The 20,570-nt window shown below is 35.4% G+C and overlaps 1 protein-coding gene and 1 long non-coding RNA gene across 2 annotated transcripts; both read right to left on the reverse strand.

The window, feature by feature from the left end:
* Positions 1–1,118: 1,118 nt before the first annotated feature.
* LOC149005893 (ribosomal RNA-processing 7 protein) lies at positions 1,119–12,345 on the reverse strand. Its single transcript, XM_089168214.1, has 10 exons — positions 12,138–12,345; positions 8,182–8,331; positions 7,901–8,050; positions 7,594–7,743; positions 6,741–6,872; positions 5,177–5,278; positions 4,935–5,087; positions 4,064–4,161; positions 3,378–3,588; positions 1,119–1,894 (listed from the first exon to the last, which is right to left on the reverse strand). Exons 2-10 carry the CDS (start codon positions 8,186–8,188, stop codon positions 1,809–1,811), a joined length of 1,089 nt encoding a protein of 362 aa, XP_089024340.1. The 5' UTR covers positions 8,189–8,331; positions 12,138–12,345; the 3' UTR covers positions 1,119–1,808.
* A 2,790-nt stretch (positions 12,346–15,135) lies between these two features.
* LOC149005894 (uncharacterized) lies at positions 15,136–15,999 on the reverse strand. The gene is made up of 3 exons (XR_016169938.1): positions 15,759–15,999; positions 15,607–15,668; positions 15,136–15,523 (listed from the first exon to the last, which is right to left on the reverse strand). It is a non-coding gene; the product is annotated as an uncharacterized LOC149005894 (long non-coding RNA).
* Positions 16,000–20,570: the final 4,571 nt, after the last annotated feature.

The raw sequence follows: 20,570 nt of genomic DNA on the forward strand, positions 1-20,570 counted from the left end.
ATCTTTGAAACTCAAACCTCCAAAAACATGGTGAAAAAATCCCATTTCCAACGATCAAAATTGAAACAAGCATTTTAGGAAGGAAAAAAAAAAACAAACCTGCAAATTTCACAGGCATAGCAACTAAGAAACTAAATTGCAATAAATCAACAAGTTCAGTTTGTGAATCCACATTCACTGGCTCTGAAGAACAACCTTAGTAACATTCAATATCAAACCATGGGAGAAAACTGAAGAAAACAAAGAGAATACAACACACATGAAGATCAAAAGCAGCATCTATATACCGCGAGCAGAACTAACAGAATGCGAACCGTGTTTAGTATGAAATTTGGTGCAATGCAGTTGGAATCCGGATCATCACCCCGACATGCTCCCCGACGGATTTTCCACCACAAAAATGATGGGGCCCACCACTGAAAATATTAAAAAAAAAACCCTCCCATCACCACCCCTGGGCCCCCCTGCTTTTTGTGGTGCTAAGCCGTCGGGTAGCACAAACGGGGTCGCAGATCCGGACTCATGCAGTTGTTATTGATCGACTTGAACCGCAGATGACATGCACTGGATAATTTCCTTCGAAATAGATTTATTGCTTCCTTTACCCCCAAAAAATATATTTATGGGGTGGATTTGACCCAAAAGAAAATATTTATGGCATTGTTGAAAAATTGGGTTGTTGAGCTGATTGGGATTTTGAAAACACAATAAATCTGATCTAATTAAAAATAGTTGTTCTAGTGGTGAAACAAACACAAAAGATCATGGGTTCGACTCTTGCATATTAATATCTCCATCCCAGTATTAATAAAAACGAAAATGAAATGCCTTTGTTCCCAAAAAAAAAAAAAAAAAACCTAAAAATTAATAGATCTAGGGAGAAAGAACTCCCCCTAATTTCAGAAAGATTAACAATAAAACTCCATGGTAAAACCCACCAGACATTTAAGAACTTACATCTTGATTCTCCGCCAAAAAATTCAAGAATGGCATTGTTCTCTCTATTGATAAATCGAAAAAATAATAGCATTTGCTACCCAATCAATTGAAGAGATCCCACCACTGAACCTAGAGACTACAGGAAGGTTGTGCATCTCAAGGATGTTGATCTTCTCAGCTCTATGAGATTCCTTCCTTGAAACTGAGTCTTGCAGTCATTCTATCTCTCAACATACTTTGGAGGATTCCAAACAATGGGAGCTTTTTTCAGTTCTACGCTGTGAAATCATACATGCCTTCAACATACTAGAAGTCTCATACCTATCAATGAGAGAGGAATTTTGGTGTTCAAAGGGCCATTTACTGTGACAGGTTATCTAAAGATTAAAGCTTATTGTGGCAAAAATTATTCATATAAATTAATATGTACAGGCTCCGCTGCACCTTGCCCCTTCTACTACTTTGGTACATAAAACATAATAAGGAAGAACACGTTAATTCAAAACAGGAAACAAGCCTGAGAAAACACCCCTTTTCATTTGAAAGAGGTTCTCATTGAAATAAATGCCAGGAATAGTGCAGTTTACACATTGAAAGATCAGAGAAGTGGTGTAGATTACACAGAAGATCAAATCAGCACAAAGATATTTGAAGTTTCTATAGACCAGGGAGAGCGTTGGCATATTCAATTTAAATATGCAAAAAGTAACAATTTTCTCTGATATTTTAGTCTTCAGTGTGATTTTGTTGCATTTTTTCCAACAACTCACCCTGTTGAAAGGGGAAATTCTCTTCAGCTTTCAGTGTAACGTTGAATATCCAAATTGTTTACGACTAATCCAACATCCTCAGTGACAGGTTTGCACCATTCAATAGGGCCGGAACTTCCTTGCAGCTCTCAACTGTTGTATCCGCTTTTTGTCCTGCTCGAATTTGCTCTGCAACATCATGATCTCTGCACAAGGAATTCACATATATATATATTAGAAAAACAAAACACCACTACAGTTCATAGCAGATTTAGTACGAGTATAACAGGCTTCATAGTTCCACATGATGAAAAGAGGTAAGTAACTAAAACTGTAGAATACCGAGGGAGTGCATTAAAGGAATAAGCAGCTTCATCAATGCACTGTGTAACATTAAACACAAATTTAACTAGGTCATCTTTGGTTGCCATAAACAAAACTTTACATGAACAGTGTAGCTAAATGAATCAGTATCCATTGCAATGACAGCAAACCCAACATTGCAGGTGCAGGAGGTGGCCCGCTTTCAAATGGATCTACTGGTCTTAAAAATCCCTATGACAAGACATCCAAGTATATAGGTGTTGGCCTTATCCCATCACTTCTTTCTACTATGCATACTTCCAAGTCCATGTCCATGAGCTGCAACCACGTCCCAAACGCCTGCAAGAGACTATGTCTGCATACCTATAAAAAATTCCTCATTTTAACTGCTTATAGGCATCTGCTACACTTACTAAAATATCCCATTTTAGTTGCCATAGCACATAACAGCAACTAATCCTACATGAATCCAACCTTCTGCCCTATGGTGTGGTACTTTTAGTTTACAACTGACACAAGTGTCGATAGCAAATTGAGCTGACAACCACAAAATGTTGAAGTATGACAAATACAACGGAAATATTAGAGATTGAATGGTCATTCAAAAATTTCTTTAAGCCTCTAAACAAGAATAGAGGATCTTAGGAGTCTGCCTTCCCTCAGTTGGGGTTCTTAGGAAGTCTGCATCCCTCTGTACCTCCCTTTCTTAGTCGAATATGAAAACCACATATGGAAAAAAAGAATAGAGGATCTTACATCCCCATCTATTAAGATTCCCATTGGGTCAAAGTTCTTCCCTGAGAGGCATCATGCTTGTGAGGTTGTGCTAAACTTTTCTTCCAAAATTTGTTGGATTCAAGACTATCTATGACTCGGTGAAGATTTACAACTCTGCTCAACTACCCATGTCTTACGTCAACTTCAAATGAAGCTAACTACATAAATCCTGTTTTAACATTCATCTCTACATATGACAAAAATAGTGAATTTCCAGGATACATGTCAAAAAAGTTTGATGCAAGTTAACAAAAATAAACAAAAATGCAAGAAAATGTCAGTTAGAATGAAACCCAAGAAGACAACTAAATCAATCAAGAAAAGAGGGCAAAATTCTACAACCCAGTCAAATCTAAGAAGATTTCCAACTTTCCGCAGGAAAATGTATGTTAGTTAGAATGAAACCCAAGAAGACAACTAAATCAATCAGGAATCGAGGGCAAAATTCCTCAACCCAGTCAAATCTAAGATGATTTCCAACTTTCTCCAGTAATTCAATTTATTTTATTATCTACTTCAACACAAAGACAAATCAGTTCACTTTGAAGAAGTTGAAAACAAATCAATTGATGATAGTTCACACTTTACCATTTCTCTGAGCTTCTCTTCTCTGAAATCTGTAGAAGTCTAACCCAACTTCTTTGCTTTTCTTTTTGCTCATTTTATCTACCACAGCAGCCTGAGCAACAGAGCCCACAGTAACCCCACTTTCAGAATCTGTCGTTTTCTTCCTACCTTTATGATGTACCACAACAGTCCACCCTCCTTCTGCAGCTTGAATTTCCCTCTCTTTTCTTGCCTGTAAGTTTCACAATAAATTGGACGAGAGCAAAAGTGCGGCACAATAAATAATTAGTTTAGAAAAGTATGTGCTGTGTACGAAATACAAGGAATACAGACTACATAAATTGCAAGGCCATCTGTACAGAAAAATGTATGGAATTATAAATATGAAGAACACATGCAGAATAAACAACTAACCATGTCCTAAGGAACACATGTAAAATTCACATGTAAGTCATCGTATGACTAGAAGGTTACACAATCAAATCATACACAAAAAAGAAACAATTTGCACAAATATGAAAACAAAGGAAGGACACTAGAACGCATATGCACATGAGCCACAGATTACAATTTAGCAAACGAACATAATCTTGCCCAGATCACATCACTGAAGTTGCAAGTTATACAAACACCCCCCCCCCCCCACCCCCACCCAAAAAAAAAAGAAGAAGAAGGCACACACACAGATTAATGAAGAAGAAGTATACCTGTTCTTCCTGAGACTCATGAGCAGTTATGAACTCATCAATTCTTTCTTGCAGTATCTTCAATCCTGGTCTACTTTGATGGTATTCCATTATCCACTCTGTATTCAAAGAAGCTTCTCAGCTAAGAATGGAAGCAATATGAAATTCAACTGGAAGAACATTTTATAAGTTAAATCTCCCTTCAGTTTCTTTTCTTTTATAGAATAATGTGTAATCAAATACTACATCAGTAACCTTGTATATGATATACAATGTTACATGAACCTTCAAACTAGTATATATTGATCATATACTTGTTGTTCTCCGGGTTACTCTTTTGATATTCATAAGAAAAAGGGTCTCACTTAAAGAAGATAGTTAATTAATCCTCCAATAAGCAGCTGAGAACAAGTACATATAAAGTGACATTTCTATTAATTAATCTTATATTAGATAAGGGACAAGAGCATTGAGTTATTTGACGATATGAGCTTCAGTAGGAACCCCAATTGAAGAAGTGACAACCACGTTATGCTTCTAATTACAATTTTACAGAGAAAGGAAGGCAAGTTGAAAAGCATCAACAGAGGACACAATGATAAAATGGTCCCAAGTGATATATCATGGTACATTACAAAATTCCACAGAAAATTAACAAAAATGGGGGAAAATTTCCAGTTCCAAAAACTGTATCCAAGTAAGCATTGGCCAGTCTACAAGGACACTGAGTATTACTACCAACTCATTCTCCTTAGATTATAGTGTATGTGATGAGAGAAAGGGAAATTTTGGCACACCTAAATGTTCTATGCAAATAGATAAATAAATTCCTAGCACTCAATCCTGTGGTAGAAAGAGAAATACAGAGAGCTATAAAGAATTAAGTGCATACTCTTCATTCCCCTTGAGCAGTCCTCGTCCTCTGAGGATATGTAATAGACTTCATCTTGGTGAACCGTATCTTTCTTTCCCTTTAACTTATTAGTCATCTTAAATGAAAGTCGATCCTTCTTTCTAACTTTTGAAGCTTTCTTGGATCTATTAGCTAATAACAACACCAAACAAGATATTAAGATGCAACCCTCTAGGTGGTTAAAACAGAAGTCACAGGCTTACAAGTTTTGCTGTCAATACCAATAGCCACTTCCTCAGGAGCTTTTGCAGTGTTTGCTATCTCGTTTTGTGTTTCAGTTTGGCATGAACCTGTTGTACAACTAGCGTCCACCTCCCCACTACCTGGGAAAAAAAATAACAAAGTCAGCTTCCAAGATGCTGAGCAGTGAAGAACTTCCACATTAAGTTTTTGCCCTTTTTAAAGCAAGTTTCTTGATTAAGAAAAGGAAAATAACGACTAAAAAAACAAATGAAGCAACACAAGAGGAGCATCCATTCTGAATACTCAACTGCTCTTAAAACAATCCAGGTACATTAGGGTTCAGAAACCAGCAGAAATTTCCATAATCACTGACAATAGGAACTGCATTCAAATAAAACTCAATAACACAGGGGCACCAATATGATTGAAAGTTAGATCAAGTATTAGTTCTAATACAAGAAACCCAGACCCATGGAACCAGTAACTGCAAGTGGAAGAGAGGAAGAAATTGAGGGAGAGGAAAAGGACTATCATTTATAGAAGAAATCATAGCATCAGTCTTAACTCTTAAAAAGAAAGTAGAAGTACTTATGTCTAACAACGAAACAAACATAATAAACATAAAAGAAAGGCACTAAAACCTACAACTAAGATATACCATGATAGAGTAGGGACACTGCCCCTAACATGATTAACTACTAAGTACAAGCACTCCCCAAAGCTACAATCTTTCTTCTTCTTCTTCTTCTTCTTCTTTTTTTTTTTTTTTTGGGCCCCGGGGTGGGGGGGTTGTTGTACAAAAACAAACTACATCAGGAAAACAAGTTGCATAGACCGCCTGAAGGATCTCCTCACGAAGTTACAATCTTTCACATATAGGATAGAGTAGATACAAAAAGATAAAAGCATTATGACAACGGGATGCGGTGGTATAAAAAAACCAAGATTAGAAAATCTCAGAACTGAGTTATGGGTTCAGACTACAAGAAATAAGTATCCAAGCAATAAGAGTTCATAACAGGGTAAAAGCTGGTTGAAAAGTTCATTGAACAAATGTAACACCATACTAAAGTTGCAGACAATTGTAATGATGTAATTAGGAGACTCTTAAAAGTTTCACTTGAGAAAGAAAACGCAAGAACATGAATAATTGATGGCTGGAATGTGCTGAAACTCAAGAACCAGGAAAAATGATGGCCAGAATATTCTGAAATTGCAGGTCCACAAATGGATTGAACCATTTAAGTCACCAGAGACTCACCAAGTGCTTGAAATTTATTAAGTCCAGGCTCATTAGAAAATAGAGGGGTTTGGAATATAACTGTATCCAGATTAAAAATAGTGATAAACAAATACAGTTGACAATGCTACTTACGGTCATCAGGAATCCAATAGCTTACTTAGAATGCCTTATATTGTGCCCAACAGACCAATCCACGAGACTGGTCAATATTGTAAGATGATATAATTTCAAAATAAATACACATTTATTTCTTAATGTGCATGAATACGTGACATGCAATAACAGGATATCATACATTTTGAATTTGCAGTCATTCTCATCTTCACAATACATGACATGCAATAGACAGGATAACATACATTTTGGATTTGCAGGGTCATTCTCATCTTCACAACTTTTGACAGCATTAGCTTTACTTCCCATTTCCTTTTTCCTCTTCTTCGTCATTACGTCCTTTCTCTTTCCTTGTTCTACTTTATTTGCCTCACCCGCTGGAAACAAGGGAGCAAAAAGAACCTGATAAGATATCACCTTTACATAAAAATTTCAGAATGCCTCTTATTTGATCTATCACCTAAATTATTTCTTATATCTGAAATAAAAAAGAAGCAACAGCTTTAAACATATCAAAACTTTCAGACCAGTCATTTAAAATTTTGTTTCAAAAGCATTCTTTTAATTGGATGCAGGATTGCCACCCAAACAACTTTAGAACCATCATCATCCGAATAAATAAATATAGTTTAGTATCTCATTGATGGATTTTAAGCTTTTAACCATTGACTGCATAAAAGATCAAGATGGATGTGAATGATTAAGATAGTAAGGATAATAATCTCAATAAGAATTATCCACTGCAAGGCAGCAGCCATGCAAATCCTGTTTCACCAATAGTTGAAATGATGAGCAACAACCATCAATGGTATGGATATGTGAAACAAAGACCAAACAGTGTGTCCAAATGGGAATCAAGAGATGGAGGACATAAATCTGGAAAAGAGTTAGGTAGCTGATGCCAAGTAGTTGTATGAGCTAAGTTTATTCTTACACACAAATTCAGACAGCAAAAATGTTCCTAGATGCATCCAGTATAAAAGAATAGGAATAAACAAGGCATGTGGAGGTATCAAACTGTTTAAGCTGAAAAATTGCTTAGAGATACTTGGGTTAATTGCTTAAATAGAAATATACATGAGTAAAAACATAACATACGTTTCATGAACATTACTCCTGGTTCATCTTCATAAAGTGTCTGATCATGGGAAGGTGAAGTGACGAGATTTTCATTACCATCAACCTTCCTGTTCTTTGATTTAATCCGCTCACTTTTGTGGGCTTTCGCTTCTCTATCAGATTTTTTATCTGAAAAAACAAGGCAATGGGAATACAAGGAAAAACCCATCAGGCAAGATATTAGGTTAGCTGACAACAAGTAGTTGGGATGAGTTGAGTTCATTTTAGTGCCCAAGTTCACACAGAAAAATTCTAGTCTGCATAATAGAGGGGAGGAAAAGAGTACTTTTCATGAACTTTTCTTCCGGAGCATCTTCACACTGTATCTGAACATGGGCAGATGATACAACAAGATTTCCATTATCATCCACCTTCCTTTTCTTTAATTTATTCCGGTCTCTTTTGTGGGCTTTTGCTTCTCTAACAGACTTCTTATCTGAAAACACAAAGCAAAGGAAATATTAGGTTAGCTGACAACAAGTAGTTGGGATGAGTTGAGTTCATTCTAGTGCCCAAGTTCATACAGAAAAATTCTAGTCTGCATAATAGAGGGGAGGAAAAGAGTACTTTTCATGAACTTTTCTTCCGGAGCATCTTGACACTGTATCTGAACATGGGCAGATGATACAGCGAGATTTCCATTATCATCCACCTTCCTTTTCTTTAATTTATTCCGGTCTCTTTTGTGGGCTTTTGCTTCTCTAACAGACTTCTTATCTGAAAACACAAAGCAATGGAAATATAAGAAACCCATCAGACAAAATATTGTCCCAAAAATGGGATGACAAACATGAGAGAATAAGGGAAGGAGCAGTTATACCCATTGGGAGAAAGTTAGTTAGCAGTCACCACCCAAAAGTCTCACAGCTCTGCCTTTACTTATGCTCCACCTTAATCAAATCTGTAATATTTCCAACAAATGGGTTTCAGATAGAGTTTTAATTTCCTATATTAGCTTGAGGGGGTGAGGGTTTGGAGCTTGTAACAATGTGAACTTGCAAAATCAACCCAGTTGCTGGGCAGCTGATCCAAGTGGATCGCCTACTCAACCAAGTTGATTACTGAGTTATAAATATCCCTAACCTATATAAGGAAATACAGAAAGGACAAAACAAAGAGAAAGAAGGAGATTGAGCTTAAGTAGCATTATTGAATCACACTGTGTAACAGTGAGTGTCTTCTCTCTGATTGGATCCTGGAAGTGCTGAGAATGGAAAGAAGAAGAAGAAAAGAGAATTACCCTCAACAGTGTCATGTTGCTATGGGAATTATGTGGGAAAGGGTATGAATGGTTATACAAACTCTATAGCAATGATACTTTCCAAAAATCTGGTGCAATAAAGCACTACAGGAATGATGCAGTATGTGTTTATTACGGTTGCTCTGCAAAGATATGTAAGCAAAACTACAGGTTTAATCTGATCCTGAAAACAGCATGTCTCAATCAAAGCAGCACACCCTGTCATTCTCTTCAAGCAGCTCCAAAAGTCACCAAAATCAGCCAACAGGAAATCCCACCCCCCAAACTAAGACCTTAATGAGATCTAGTTTCTAACAAATAAAAATCGGAAATACCATTTACCAAGATAGAATCTTGATAGCAATTCGACTTAGCAGTAAGTTCATAAAGATAAAGTTTTTATTTTCCGAATCATCCACTTCAATTGGACTCAACAAAACAAACAAACAAACAGAAGAAGAAAAAAAGAAAGAGAGAGAAAGAGAAAGAGGAAAAGAAAAGGAAAAAAAAACAAAGTTTTGAACTTGTAGAAGATGTTATCTTATATGCTAGAGAACATATATACAAAACTAACTCTATACTAAAGATAACATCATTACTCAATGAAGTTACGGTCAAGTCCCAGTCACATCATTCTGCAAAATAATTTCAGTGAACAGACCAAAGAAATAAGATCTTAAATGAAGATTTACATAATCTGATAGCAAGCATCTGGATAAAACCAGTGTAGATACCAAGCTATGTTAAATGATGAACAATGGACCAGAAAGCAATCAAGATCAGAAATAACGGCTGGCAACTGTAAGACTAGTTGCTACTTCTTCAAAACAAGCAAAACTAGTTATTCCTATTATAGCCCTTGAGGTTATAGATAGTTTGTTTAATGTGGTTCTATAATTCCCTGATTCCGGTTGATGTTTTGTTGGCATGTTGGCTGGTAGTGAGAGGAACTGACGATCTTGGTTTAGATGGTTTTGCTGCTGGGGAACATCATTTCTATTCATACATAGTAAAGGTACCCCTGAAGTTTCAGGAACAGACCATTCTCAACATTTGCTGGAAAGATTCAAGAAGGAAAAGACAAGTCAGAAAAAATTCCCAGTATGAATAGTTGTAACTAGCCATCCTTCTTACCTTTGTATATCTATATTTGATTGATTCAATTATAGGATTCAGGTGTATGAAGTAGGCCGATACTTAGAAATGAAGACAAAAAAAATAAAAGCCAACTGAAATCAGCAGATAGATCACTCTAAATCATACATCAGAGTCTGCATTGCTCATTCTTTTGGTTAATGTTTGTTAAGGGTTTCACATGAGATTGAGCAACGGAAATCCAAGGATTAAGCAGGTAAACATAGTCCAAACTAACCTAGTAAAGTAGGATGTGCTTCTACTAACCTCTGCTGACGACACCAGCCAAAACATAACCCATTCTCCAAGACAGAAAGACATTACAGTCATCCATACGGTTCCTGGCATATAGTAGAGTTTGTTGACCAGGCATATAACTGGGTATTTTTATTCATAACAGTAAATTGGAGCTTTTCAAGTAATTAGCCATCTTTTAGGGTTTTCCCCTTTATAACATGCAGTGACTAAATGATAACTTTTTGGTAAATAGATGACACAAAACTGTTTTAAACAATCAATCCCAATTTCTGCCTCTGGAACCACAATACTCTTTGAAAGCCAAAAACCAAGATTCATGGAAACACTTCCCAGGTAATCAACATCAGTAACTGGTACCCTGCAGATATACTTCTTTTGTATTCTCCACCACCCTATACATGGATAAACCAATCAACTATTGGTCCTATCGGTTTCAGCCTGTAGTTGGTTTCTTTACTGGTTTATTATAGTCAAATATCCCTCTACTATTGGTTTTCAAAAATTAAAAAATTGACTATACCAATTGATGGGCAGAAACAGGGAAAACAACAACAACAAAGAAGCCTTGTCCCAATTATATGGGGTCCGCTACATGAATTATTGCCTTCCAGTCTGCTCTGTTTAAAGTCATGTTAGATACAAGGCCTAAGCCATGCCTATCATTTCTCACAACTTCTCTTAAGGTAATCTTTGGTCAGGCCCTAGTTTTTCTAAATCCTTCAATCTAAATTATATCACTTCTCCATAGGAGCATTTAGAGGCTTAGTTGAACGTGGCTATGACACTTCAAATAACTTTCTAGTAGCTTATCACTTATTGGAGTTACTCCCAACTAGACCAGCTCCAATACGATCATTCGTAGCTTAATGGAAAAATAATCAAAATAAAACTCAAAAATAGATAGACATTAAAGGGAAGAAATGGGGCTGATCCCACAGATTCCTGTAAATAATGTTATAGCCTGCACAAGAGCTCACAGACAAGAATTCCCTCTTGTATAAAAATAAAATAAAGACCAATATCTAACGACCAAACCGTATGACTTACCCTGGAAGCCATTGTATCTTATTCCTAATCACATCTGATAACGCAAAGCACCAAACTGGAGAACAAAGAATTACAACCAAAGTGACAAAACACAGAATATTAGTACTAATAATGCATAGATATTTGACTGCGATTTCATGTTTCACCTGTAGGCCTCTGGGAGGAAACCCTAAAATGGGCTTCTGTCCTTGAACGAGGGAGATAGCTGTGGCAACCTAGCAGTGAGATTAGGCGGCGGAGTAGCACGAGGAGGAAACAATAGCAGAAGGGAATGGGGGCGAAGAATAACAGATGAGAAGTTGAAGAGGCTACTAGGGGATTTTTATTTGCTGCTACTGCAGCAAGCAGCCAACGGCGTAGATTACGCCACGTAATCTAAATAATTATAAGGGTTTAATAATTTTTTAATTTACAAAATGAAACCCAACTTACCCGAGTCTCAAATGCTACCGTAAGTCTACCCAAAAAAAAAAATGCTAGCGTAAGGTTTCGGTGGCAGCAGAAGCAAAACCTAGAGTCATACTACCGTCTTTCTTTCCCAGATCTTGGGAGCCAGTGATGGAACTCTCTCTGCCTATCCTGCAATGGATCGAAACCTCTCACCACTACCATCGTCTCAGGATACTTCAACCCACTTATATCCACAGCTCTTGGACCAGAAACGTTCACCGCTTCGTGGTCTCTGTTCTCCCCTTCCGGCGATAACGCCTTCCAACAAACCCAATCGGTAGAAGCTGTAAAGGATTCTCAAACGGCCAAACCTCTTTGATCTCTAAAATAAACTTTTTTTTAAAAGAAAATAAAGACAAGAGAGAGAAGGGAACTGAAACCACCACCATCATACCTCTGCATCTCTTCTCTTTCTCTTTCTGGCTTTCCTGATTTAGGAGAGTGGGAGCAGAGGGATTTGCCGGAGGTGCCTGCGTCAATGTGGAGTTGCTAGTAGCTAATGTAAGCAGGTATGGTAACTTTGTGAGGAATAATCTGAAGTTTGAACCCGTGAAGGCATCTCGACCGCTTTGTTTGGAAAGCACTCGCGCGAAACAAGGCTCTCAAACTCTCAAAGTTATAACTTATAAACCTGGTTAGGGATTTTCGTGAAGAGGTCATGGGTTAAATTCCGGCGGCATATATAATATCGTTATCCTTATGTATAAAAAGCGCCTTTGAACCTGAAAAAAAAAAAAAAAAATTTATAAACCTTAGAAATGTAAAAACTAATTTTATTTACATATGTACTCATACATTTACTCTTATTAGTGTTGGATCTATTATAATGTACATCACAATATCTCAATCATTGGCTACTGGCAGCAGGGTTGCTGCAAATAAAAATCCCCTGAACAGCGGCTGAAGAGGAGACAGAGGCTACTACTAGTCTACAACTCGCAGCGAGAGAGGCTAAGAGAGTCGAGAGAGAGGCTGAGAGAGTCGAGTTCCGCCTCTGCAAATAAACCCTTTGTTTTTCCCACTTTTGTAACTGGTTCGTTACATATTTTGTATCGTATCGTCATATCGTATATAACGTTTTATTGGGGTCTGTAATAAATAATTAGCTAAATATCACTTACCACCCCTCTTAACTGAATAAATAACACTTAGATCCCCTCTTAGTTGGATAATGTCACTTACCTCCCCTTTTACCTAACAAATATATCAAACATCTCCTCTCTGTTAATTTTCTCAATTAAATTTAACTTTTACCATTAAATATTTTTCTAAAACCCCAAATTATCTTTGGCTGAAAATATATTTTTAGTTTAAATCCTAAATTACTGTAATCATTCTTAGTAGTAAAAATACTAAAGTGCCTTCAATTGAAATAAATTATTAAAAACCAAAATACCATAGTTAAAATCCAAGTTATCATTAATTATTAAAACCCCCATTGTACCCTCTTTTTTTTTTATCAAAAAACTAAAAAGATGCACTACTTAATATCAAAATGCAATTTAAACTGAGAAGATGAAGCTCTCTCTCTTTCTTCTTTTGATATCAAGTAGTACGTACTTTTTAAGTTGTTTGATAAAATTAAAAAGAAAAGGGTGTGTTGAGGATTTTAACAATTAAAGATATTTTGAGTTTTAAGTATGATATTTTGGTTCTTAACAATTATATTAATTGAGAGTAATTTAGTATTTTAACTACTATGGTGATTACAGTAATTTAGGGTTTAAACTAAAAAAATATTTTTAGCCAATAGTAGTTTGGGGTTTATAAAAATATTTAACGGTAAAAGTTAAATTTAACCAAGAAATTTAACAGAAATGGGGTGTTTGATATATTTGCTAGGTAAAGAGGGGAGGTAAGTGATATTATCCAACTAAGAGGGTGACTAAGTACTATTTGTTTAGCTAAGAGGGGGAGGTAAGTGACATTTATCTTAAATTATTTTTATAATTTAAAAAAAAATTTGTATTAATATTGAATATTGTCAACATTTCGGCAAATTCCGAAAAATGGTGAAATTCGCCTGGTTTGGTGGTGGTGAAATGAAAAGTGTAGGGAAGACGATATTTTCCAAAAATCGCCTATTCCGGAGAACTAGCAAAATGCGGTGAGAACCGCCACCAGAACCTCGCCGGTATCTCTCATTTTCGTTCGAATCCTCAAATCAATGGGTGAAACCATGGAACATGGAACACCGATAGGAGAATGAGGAGTACGAATACTCCTGCCCCAAAACCATCCAACCGAGTTGTTATCGTTCACCTCGAAAATTGCAGCCTTTATCTCATCCACCGTGAAGTAGACCTGTAAATGGATAGTCGAAATCCGCCTCCGAATTCGCATTCGCATTCGTATTCGTTTAAGGTATCCGTATCCGAAAATTTTCTTACCGGAAAATATCCGTATTCGTCCGTTAAGCAACTGGATTTGGATTCGGATAATTGCTTATCGGATCGGATAATATCGGATAAATTTTTATCCGAATAGAGTAAAGTATTTAACTTTTTTTCTTTAAAGATAGATGATAATCGGATTTGGATACCGGTAATCGGATTCGGATAGCGGTATTCGGTAATTGGAAATTAGAAATTTATAGTAAAAAATGTAAAAAAGTGACAATTATCAATCAATAATCGGATATTTTATCCGATCGGATTCGGATTCGGATGCCTTCTCTAAAATTTTTACCGGATTCGGATACCGGATTTGCTAATCGGATTCGGATTCGGATACTGGTGTATCCGAGCCAATCCGGTCCGTTCACAGGCCTACCGTGAAGGGTCTAGCCATATGATCTCCGTCATTATTAGAGAGGGTTAGGTTAACCGCGAGATCCAAATGGAAGTAGATCAATAGAGGCCATGAACTGTTTGACATTCCTTGTCCAAAATAGAACTATAAATATTGAAAATTTTTATATTTTAATAACACAAAACACCTGCTTTGGTTTTTTTTTTTTGTTTTTGGGGTCAAAGGATGTGTTGGCTTTACTAGTAAATATAAACGTTTAATCCACATATAAGGCATAAGCATCATAATGTATTAAATACATGGACTTCTTCAAATGTACGCCTTGTAGATCATATATTGAAATTAGGGGCACAAGTTTGCTTGGTGGTCTTAACCTACTCTAAACATTTTTAGGGCTTGAACAAAATATATTTGTTGTGAAGGTCAAAATACTCTAAACTAGGATCAACAAGTAGGCTAAAATCAATTTTTGTCTTGCCAAAATTTTCCGAGTCCATCTTTATTTTTGGGCTATAATTTTACCTGCTTCTACGATCAATGGTATTAGATTTAACGAGGACAATTATACCTCAAAAGATTTATCTCTTTTTTTTTATATCTAAAAGCTACTCAAATTTTTTTATTGTTTCTTAATTTCCCCCTTACTATTAGATGATCTAAATTTAATAACATATTAGATTATGAAAATTTTATTTTTCAATTATACATTAATTGAGATATTATTATTTTATAAAATTTAAGACAGAGCAACACCTTTTTTTTTTATTACCAACAGAGGGCAATACTGACAGCTTCGAAGTTTCACTTTTCAGACCCAGGTCATGTTCAGAAAATTTCTTACATTATAATAGGTAATGAAGATAGACCACCTCTGCACCTAAAGAGAACAACTCCTAACTAATTCTGTTTTTCTGCTGGTGGTGGATGTGGGTTGTGGTGATTATTGGCCCCTGATCCTGGATAATCCATTTTCTCCATATCAATCCTGCCATTGATGAGCTCTTCATCCCAAGTTTCTTCAGTGATTCCCTGAAAGACAAGTATGTATCAGTTGAATCTGACTATAAATCAGAATTTATTCTGTGGATCTTAACTAGCTACTCCACAAGAACCTGGTAGCTGTTCTCCAGATCTATGGGAACTCGATGAGGATCGGATAACAGACTTCTAGTCCCTGTAACCACAAATAAACAATGAATGAATACTAGAGGTTAAATGGAAAGATTCAACAAAAGAAAGACAAAGCTAGCTAAAGGAGATATACTTGCTACTGAGACAGCATTCAATGAGAGAAGGTGAGAAAACCCCAATAGAATAACCAAAAGATGAAACACAGAGACTGCCATGTTTATAAAACCTTCTATTCTTCTGGTGGGTTTTATCAGCTGCTGAAGTTGCTGCTCACAGTGATGGTGTTGATTCTCCTTTTATACCAAATCTTGTAATTCTGCACCCAAATTATTTCTCCAAAGTCAAGAAGATGGAAAGCACAGAACCTCTCATGGTGGTTGGTCTGCCTAACTTGTCTTCCACACTTTACTGGTCTGAGTCACAGTAGCTTTCACCCACCATGATGGAAGTGGAAAATGACAAAAGGCTCACACAAGAGCCTAGTCATGTCAGTAGCTGAAGGCAGTCAATGATAATTGTCAAAAACAGGACGACGACTCCCTTTGGTATGATTTGCATTTGTGATTGTCAAAAATTAATTTCTATTTCTGTCCGTGCTTGGTGTAAGTTATAAAGTTTGGTTTTATTTGCAACAATTCAGTACAGATGACAAATCACAGACATGTTTCATGTATGACAGCTTATCTACTTATTTAAATTAAAGTCCTTGGTGAATTAAAAAAAAAAAAAAGTCACAGCTATTTGTGATTTTTTTGGCTATAAATACATTCTTTAATTTAAGATAGCAATTTACTTTATTTCTGGATTGCGTGTACAGGTCGAAAGGTGATATATCAACCTAAGTTTCTTTATGAAGATCTTACGTACATTTTGGGGAAGAATGCTTCGGGAAAGTTGTAATTTAGGGTGTAATTATCTTTTAAGTTGTAGTTTTTTCCATTCAGTACTGTAAATTACATTTATCCAAAAATTTTACTTTTTATTCTCATTTCTTCGATGAAAATTCTAGACCTTGTTATTGTTTTTCTTATGTGCTCTCGATTTGGATTGTTGTTGCAAAGAATTTTTATGCTTGAATGTTCAAAATAGAATACTTCATATTTTCTTAGTTTGAAGTCCAATTTTGAAGGAGAATTAATAAAAATGTTTGATTTATGGTTGTGACGAATGAAGTTCTCATTACCTCAATGGGTTGGCTCAATTTGCAGAAAACCAACACCTCATAGTATGAGGTCAAAAGTTCAAATCTTTTTGAAATTAATAGCAAAGCTTAGCCTTATATTTAAATTATATATGAAAGCTACCTTGAGGATATAGTTAAGGTGCGTATAAGCTAGCACAAATGAAACTTGAATCTACCAAAAACATATGAAACTCATGCCTTCTTGAGAAGTATTGTTACCAAATGCAATCTAACAAAAACCCAGGAGTTAGGTTCAACAGATTCTATAGATTATGTAGACAAGTTTGATTAACAATGTTAAGTAGACTTTACTCTGAATCTTAATTTTTGAGCAAATTACATATGCATTCCTCTAAGTTCACAAATGCTTAATTTTACCAGTTTCAAGTTTCAACTCATATATCAAATGCAACTCTACTATTGAATAATAGGGTTAAGTAATGGCTAAATATCTATTTTATTTTTTAAAATAAATGAAACTATTGTCATTTACCTTCAAACCCACTTTGACTTTATTACAATTGATTTTAGAAGTATATATCATTTTTTTTTAAAAATATTTAACAAGAGTAAATATGTCTTTTTCATTTTTTAAAACCAATGGTGTTAAGCATTGACAAACATTCGCACAGTGATAAATTTCAGAGGGTGTAAACGTAATTATTTACAAACTTAAAAGTGTATATAATTTACTTCAATTTTTAATGAGCTATGATCTACCATCCCAATAGATAAGGGTAAACAATTTTGCCATCAATTTATTTAAGAGAAATCCGCATTATATTCAAAAGTTGTCCCCTCTTGATGGGTGGAGGAGGCGTCAAGTAGACCTGTGATGGATCGGATACACTAGTATCTGAATCCGAATCCAATTAGCAAAACTACTATCCAAATCCGACAATGTTCAATGCTTTACTCTAAGTGGATAATTTCCGATTATTCAATTACTAATTACCGGTTTTCGAATATGATTATCATTCATTTTTAGAGAAAAAAATGTTGAATACTTTATTTTTATCCGGATAAAAGATTTTTTTCGATTCAATTATCGGAATTCAGTTGCTTACTAGATGAATACAAATATTTTTTAGTTAGAAAAAATCTGGATACAGACAGTGTTAAATGAATACGAATATAAATTCGGAAGCGGATTTCGACAATCTATTTTCAAGCCTAGCATCAACATAGTGTCATCCGTTTTATTGAAGAAAGAGATGGGATCCTACCTCATATTGGTGGATCTCAAGTTTTACTAGTGGGTTTCTATCCTTTATGTGGTGGAGTTGCACTCTCCGAAATAAAAGAGATTTGAAGTCAACCATATCCAAAGAATTACTCTTTAACTTTTCGGGCACAAAAGATTTTAATGGTTTTCGTCTTAAGTCTCAATAAAACCAAAACCATTCTAACTAGACAATGACATCAAATAAACAACAAGGTCAAAAAAATTGGCTGGCTGGTGATCACCTAATCTCCTTTTTTTTTTTTCGGTAGGTATCACCTAATCTTCTTAAAGCTTATGTGGAAGCCACTTTTGATGTCTTATATAGGCCTAATTTCAACCAAGGAGGTTCTATTATACACAAAAGAGAGAACCACCCATAGATAATATAGTTATATTGAAACCCAAACAGTAATTTATGATCACAGAGTCACAAAAAATACAAATTTTCATAGAGGAATTCAAATGAATGACCAGTCAAGCATAGCAGCTAAAGATAAGTACAGAGATGAAGAAACAATTCAAACAGCAGAGAATCCCTAAATAGTCTTCCTCCATGATCAGTCCTTATGCGCACATATCCAAGACACAGCAGCAACATATAGCAGCACAACTGCAGAACACACAAATAACCAAAAAGGATTAGAAAAGAAGACTTCAATAGAACACAAGGGTTAAAATCTGAGAGAAAGGAATTGAAATTCTGTAGATAACTAACCATCCCTTCCAGAACCCATCACCTCTGCTCTTGGTTTCTACAGGATAAGATTGCTGTGGGCCTCCAACACCATCCATGGTGGGATAACCAGCAGGTGGAGGAGCTACATATGGTCCTTGTGCTGGGTAAGACTGAGCAGGTGGGGGATAAGCTCCTACAAGTCACAAAATAGATCAGAACCACAAAACCAACCCAGATTACAAGAAAGAAAATGAAAGTCACAAGCAATCTTCAATCAAACAAAGAACTACCCTAAAAAGAAAACCTTAAATGGATCAGCAAAAACCAGATCAAAATCCTTAGAATTTTTACCTGACTGCTGAGACATATTGTTGAAGTAGCAAATTCAAAAGGGGATTACAAAGAAGAGAAGCTGATAACTATGGAAAACAGTTTCAGAGAGATGAGAGAACGAAGGAGAAAGTGAAGTTGATTTTTGAACTTTGGGGATCTTTGGGAAGTATTTGTAGGTGATGAGGCGTGTAGTTTTCTTGAATAAAATTTCTTTCCTTTTAAGGATAGACCGAGTCGACGCGGTAATGAGAAACGCGTAGTCTGGATGGATTTGTTTGTTTGTGTAATTGAGTGCATGTGTGCGAAGTTTCATCGTTGGGAATTTTCATTTACTACTAAAATTAATACTACCCTTGACTTATTTAATTTATTTAATTAGGAAAAATATATACAGAGGACACGAGGACAACTCTTATGGTTAGAAAATCTAAATTATTTGTTGATTTAAGCAACTTTTAACTTTTTAAAATAATAAATTTATTCTTGAACGAAAAATCTTATGCTCAACTCGTCATCATCTTCCTCTATTATTTTTAATAATTCATTTTCTTCCATTCTTATATATTCATGATTTTAAAAAATAGAACAAATTACACGGCATTGCAATAAAAGGGGTAAAAATTAAAACCCTTGATCACCCGTTATTACCTCTTAAACTATATGATACTCACACTCAAAATTACAAGTTATCCACAATTACATTTTTAGTTAAGTGGATGCATAAAATGACCAAAGTACTCTTACTTGCACTCAACTCATTTAAAATGACCAATCTACTCTCATTTTAATTCTCTCACAGCCAACCCTTAGGTGGGTGAAGGAAGAATCTTATACCTATATCTCGCTGGACCACCACGGTCGAAAACTATCATTGTCGGAAAATCTAATACCAATCTTATACCTTTAGGACCCTATTGCTATTAATTAGATATTCTAAAAGTTTCATTTCGATTCGACTTCGAATCGATGGTAAAATAATGATTTTTCTCATAAACTAGGTTGAAAACGGCGGGTTTGAAACCATATGATAGATTGAGTTTTTTTAGGATGATTTTGGATCTCTTTTGAAACCCAATTGGTTTCTAATTAATGTCTATTATTTCTCTTATATGATTAAGATAATTTTGAGTATAACCACCGACTCTTGAGAGTGAATTTGTGACTTTGAAGAACAAAATCAAGTTGAAAGGTGAAGAATAAACTAACAATGTCTTGTATGTTTAAGTATAGCTATTTTCATTCTATTAGTGATATAAATTGCTTTAGTTGATATCTATCATGATATGTTTATGTGTGACTTTGTGCGAACGGAAGATAAGATTATATGATTGTGTATTATTCTTTCTTTGAATCTTATATTATCAATATGAGAATGATATGAGAATGAATGAGATGAATGACATTGAATGAGATTATTTCTCTTATTATATTTTACCAGCTAGGGTTGTGGGTTTGCCCATTACTCTAGTGACCTTATGTGATTGCATCTAGACCTAAATACATGAATGCTAAGTGTCTAGAAGTGTTG

The sequence above is a fragment of the Hakea prostrata genome, chromosome 9 (genome assembly GCF_041222555.1).
Source record: "Hakea prostrata isolate BN-2017 chromosome 9, UWA_Hpros_2, whole genome shotgun sequence".
NCBI classification, from domain to species: domain Eukaryota; kingdom Viridiplantae; phylum Streptophyta; class Magnoliopsida; order Proteales; family Proteaceae; genus Hakea; species Hakea prostrata.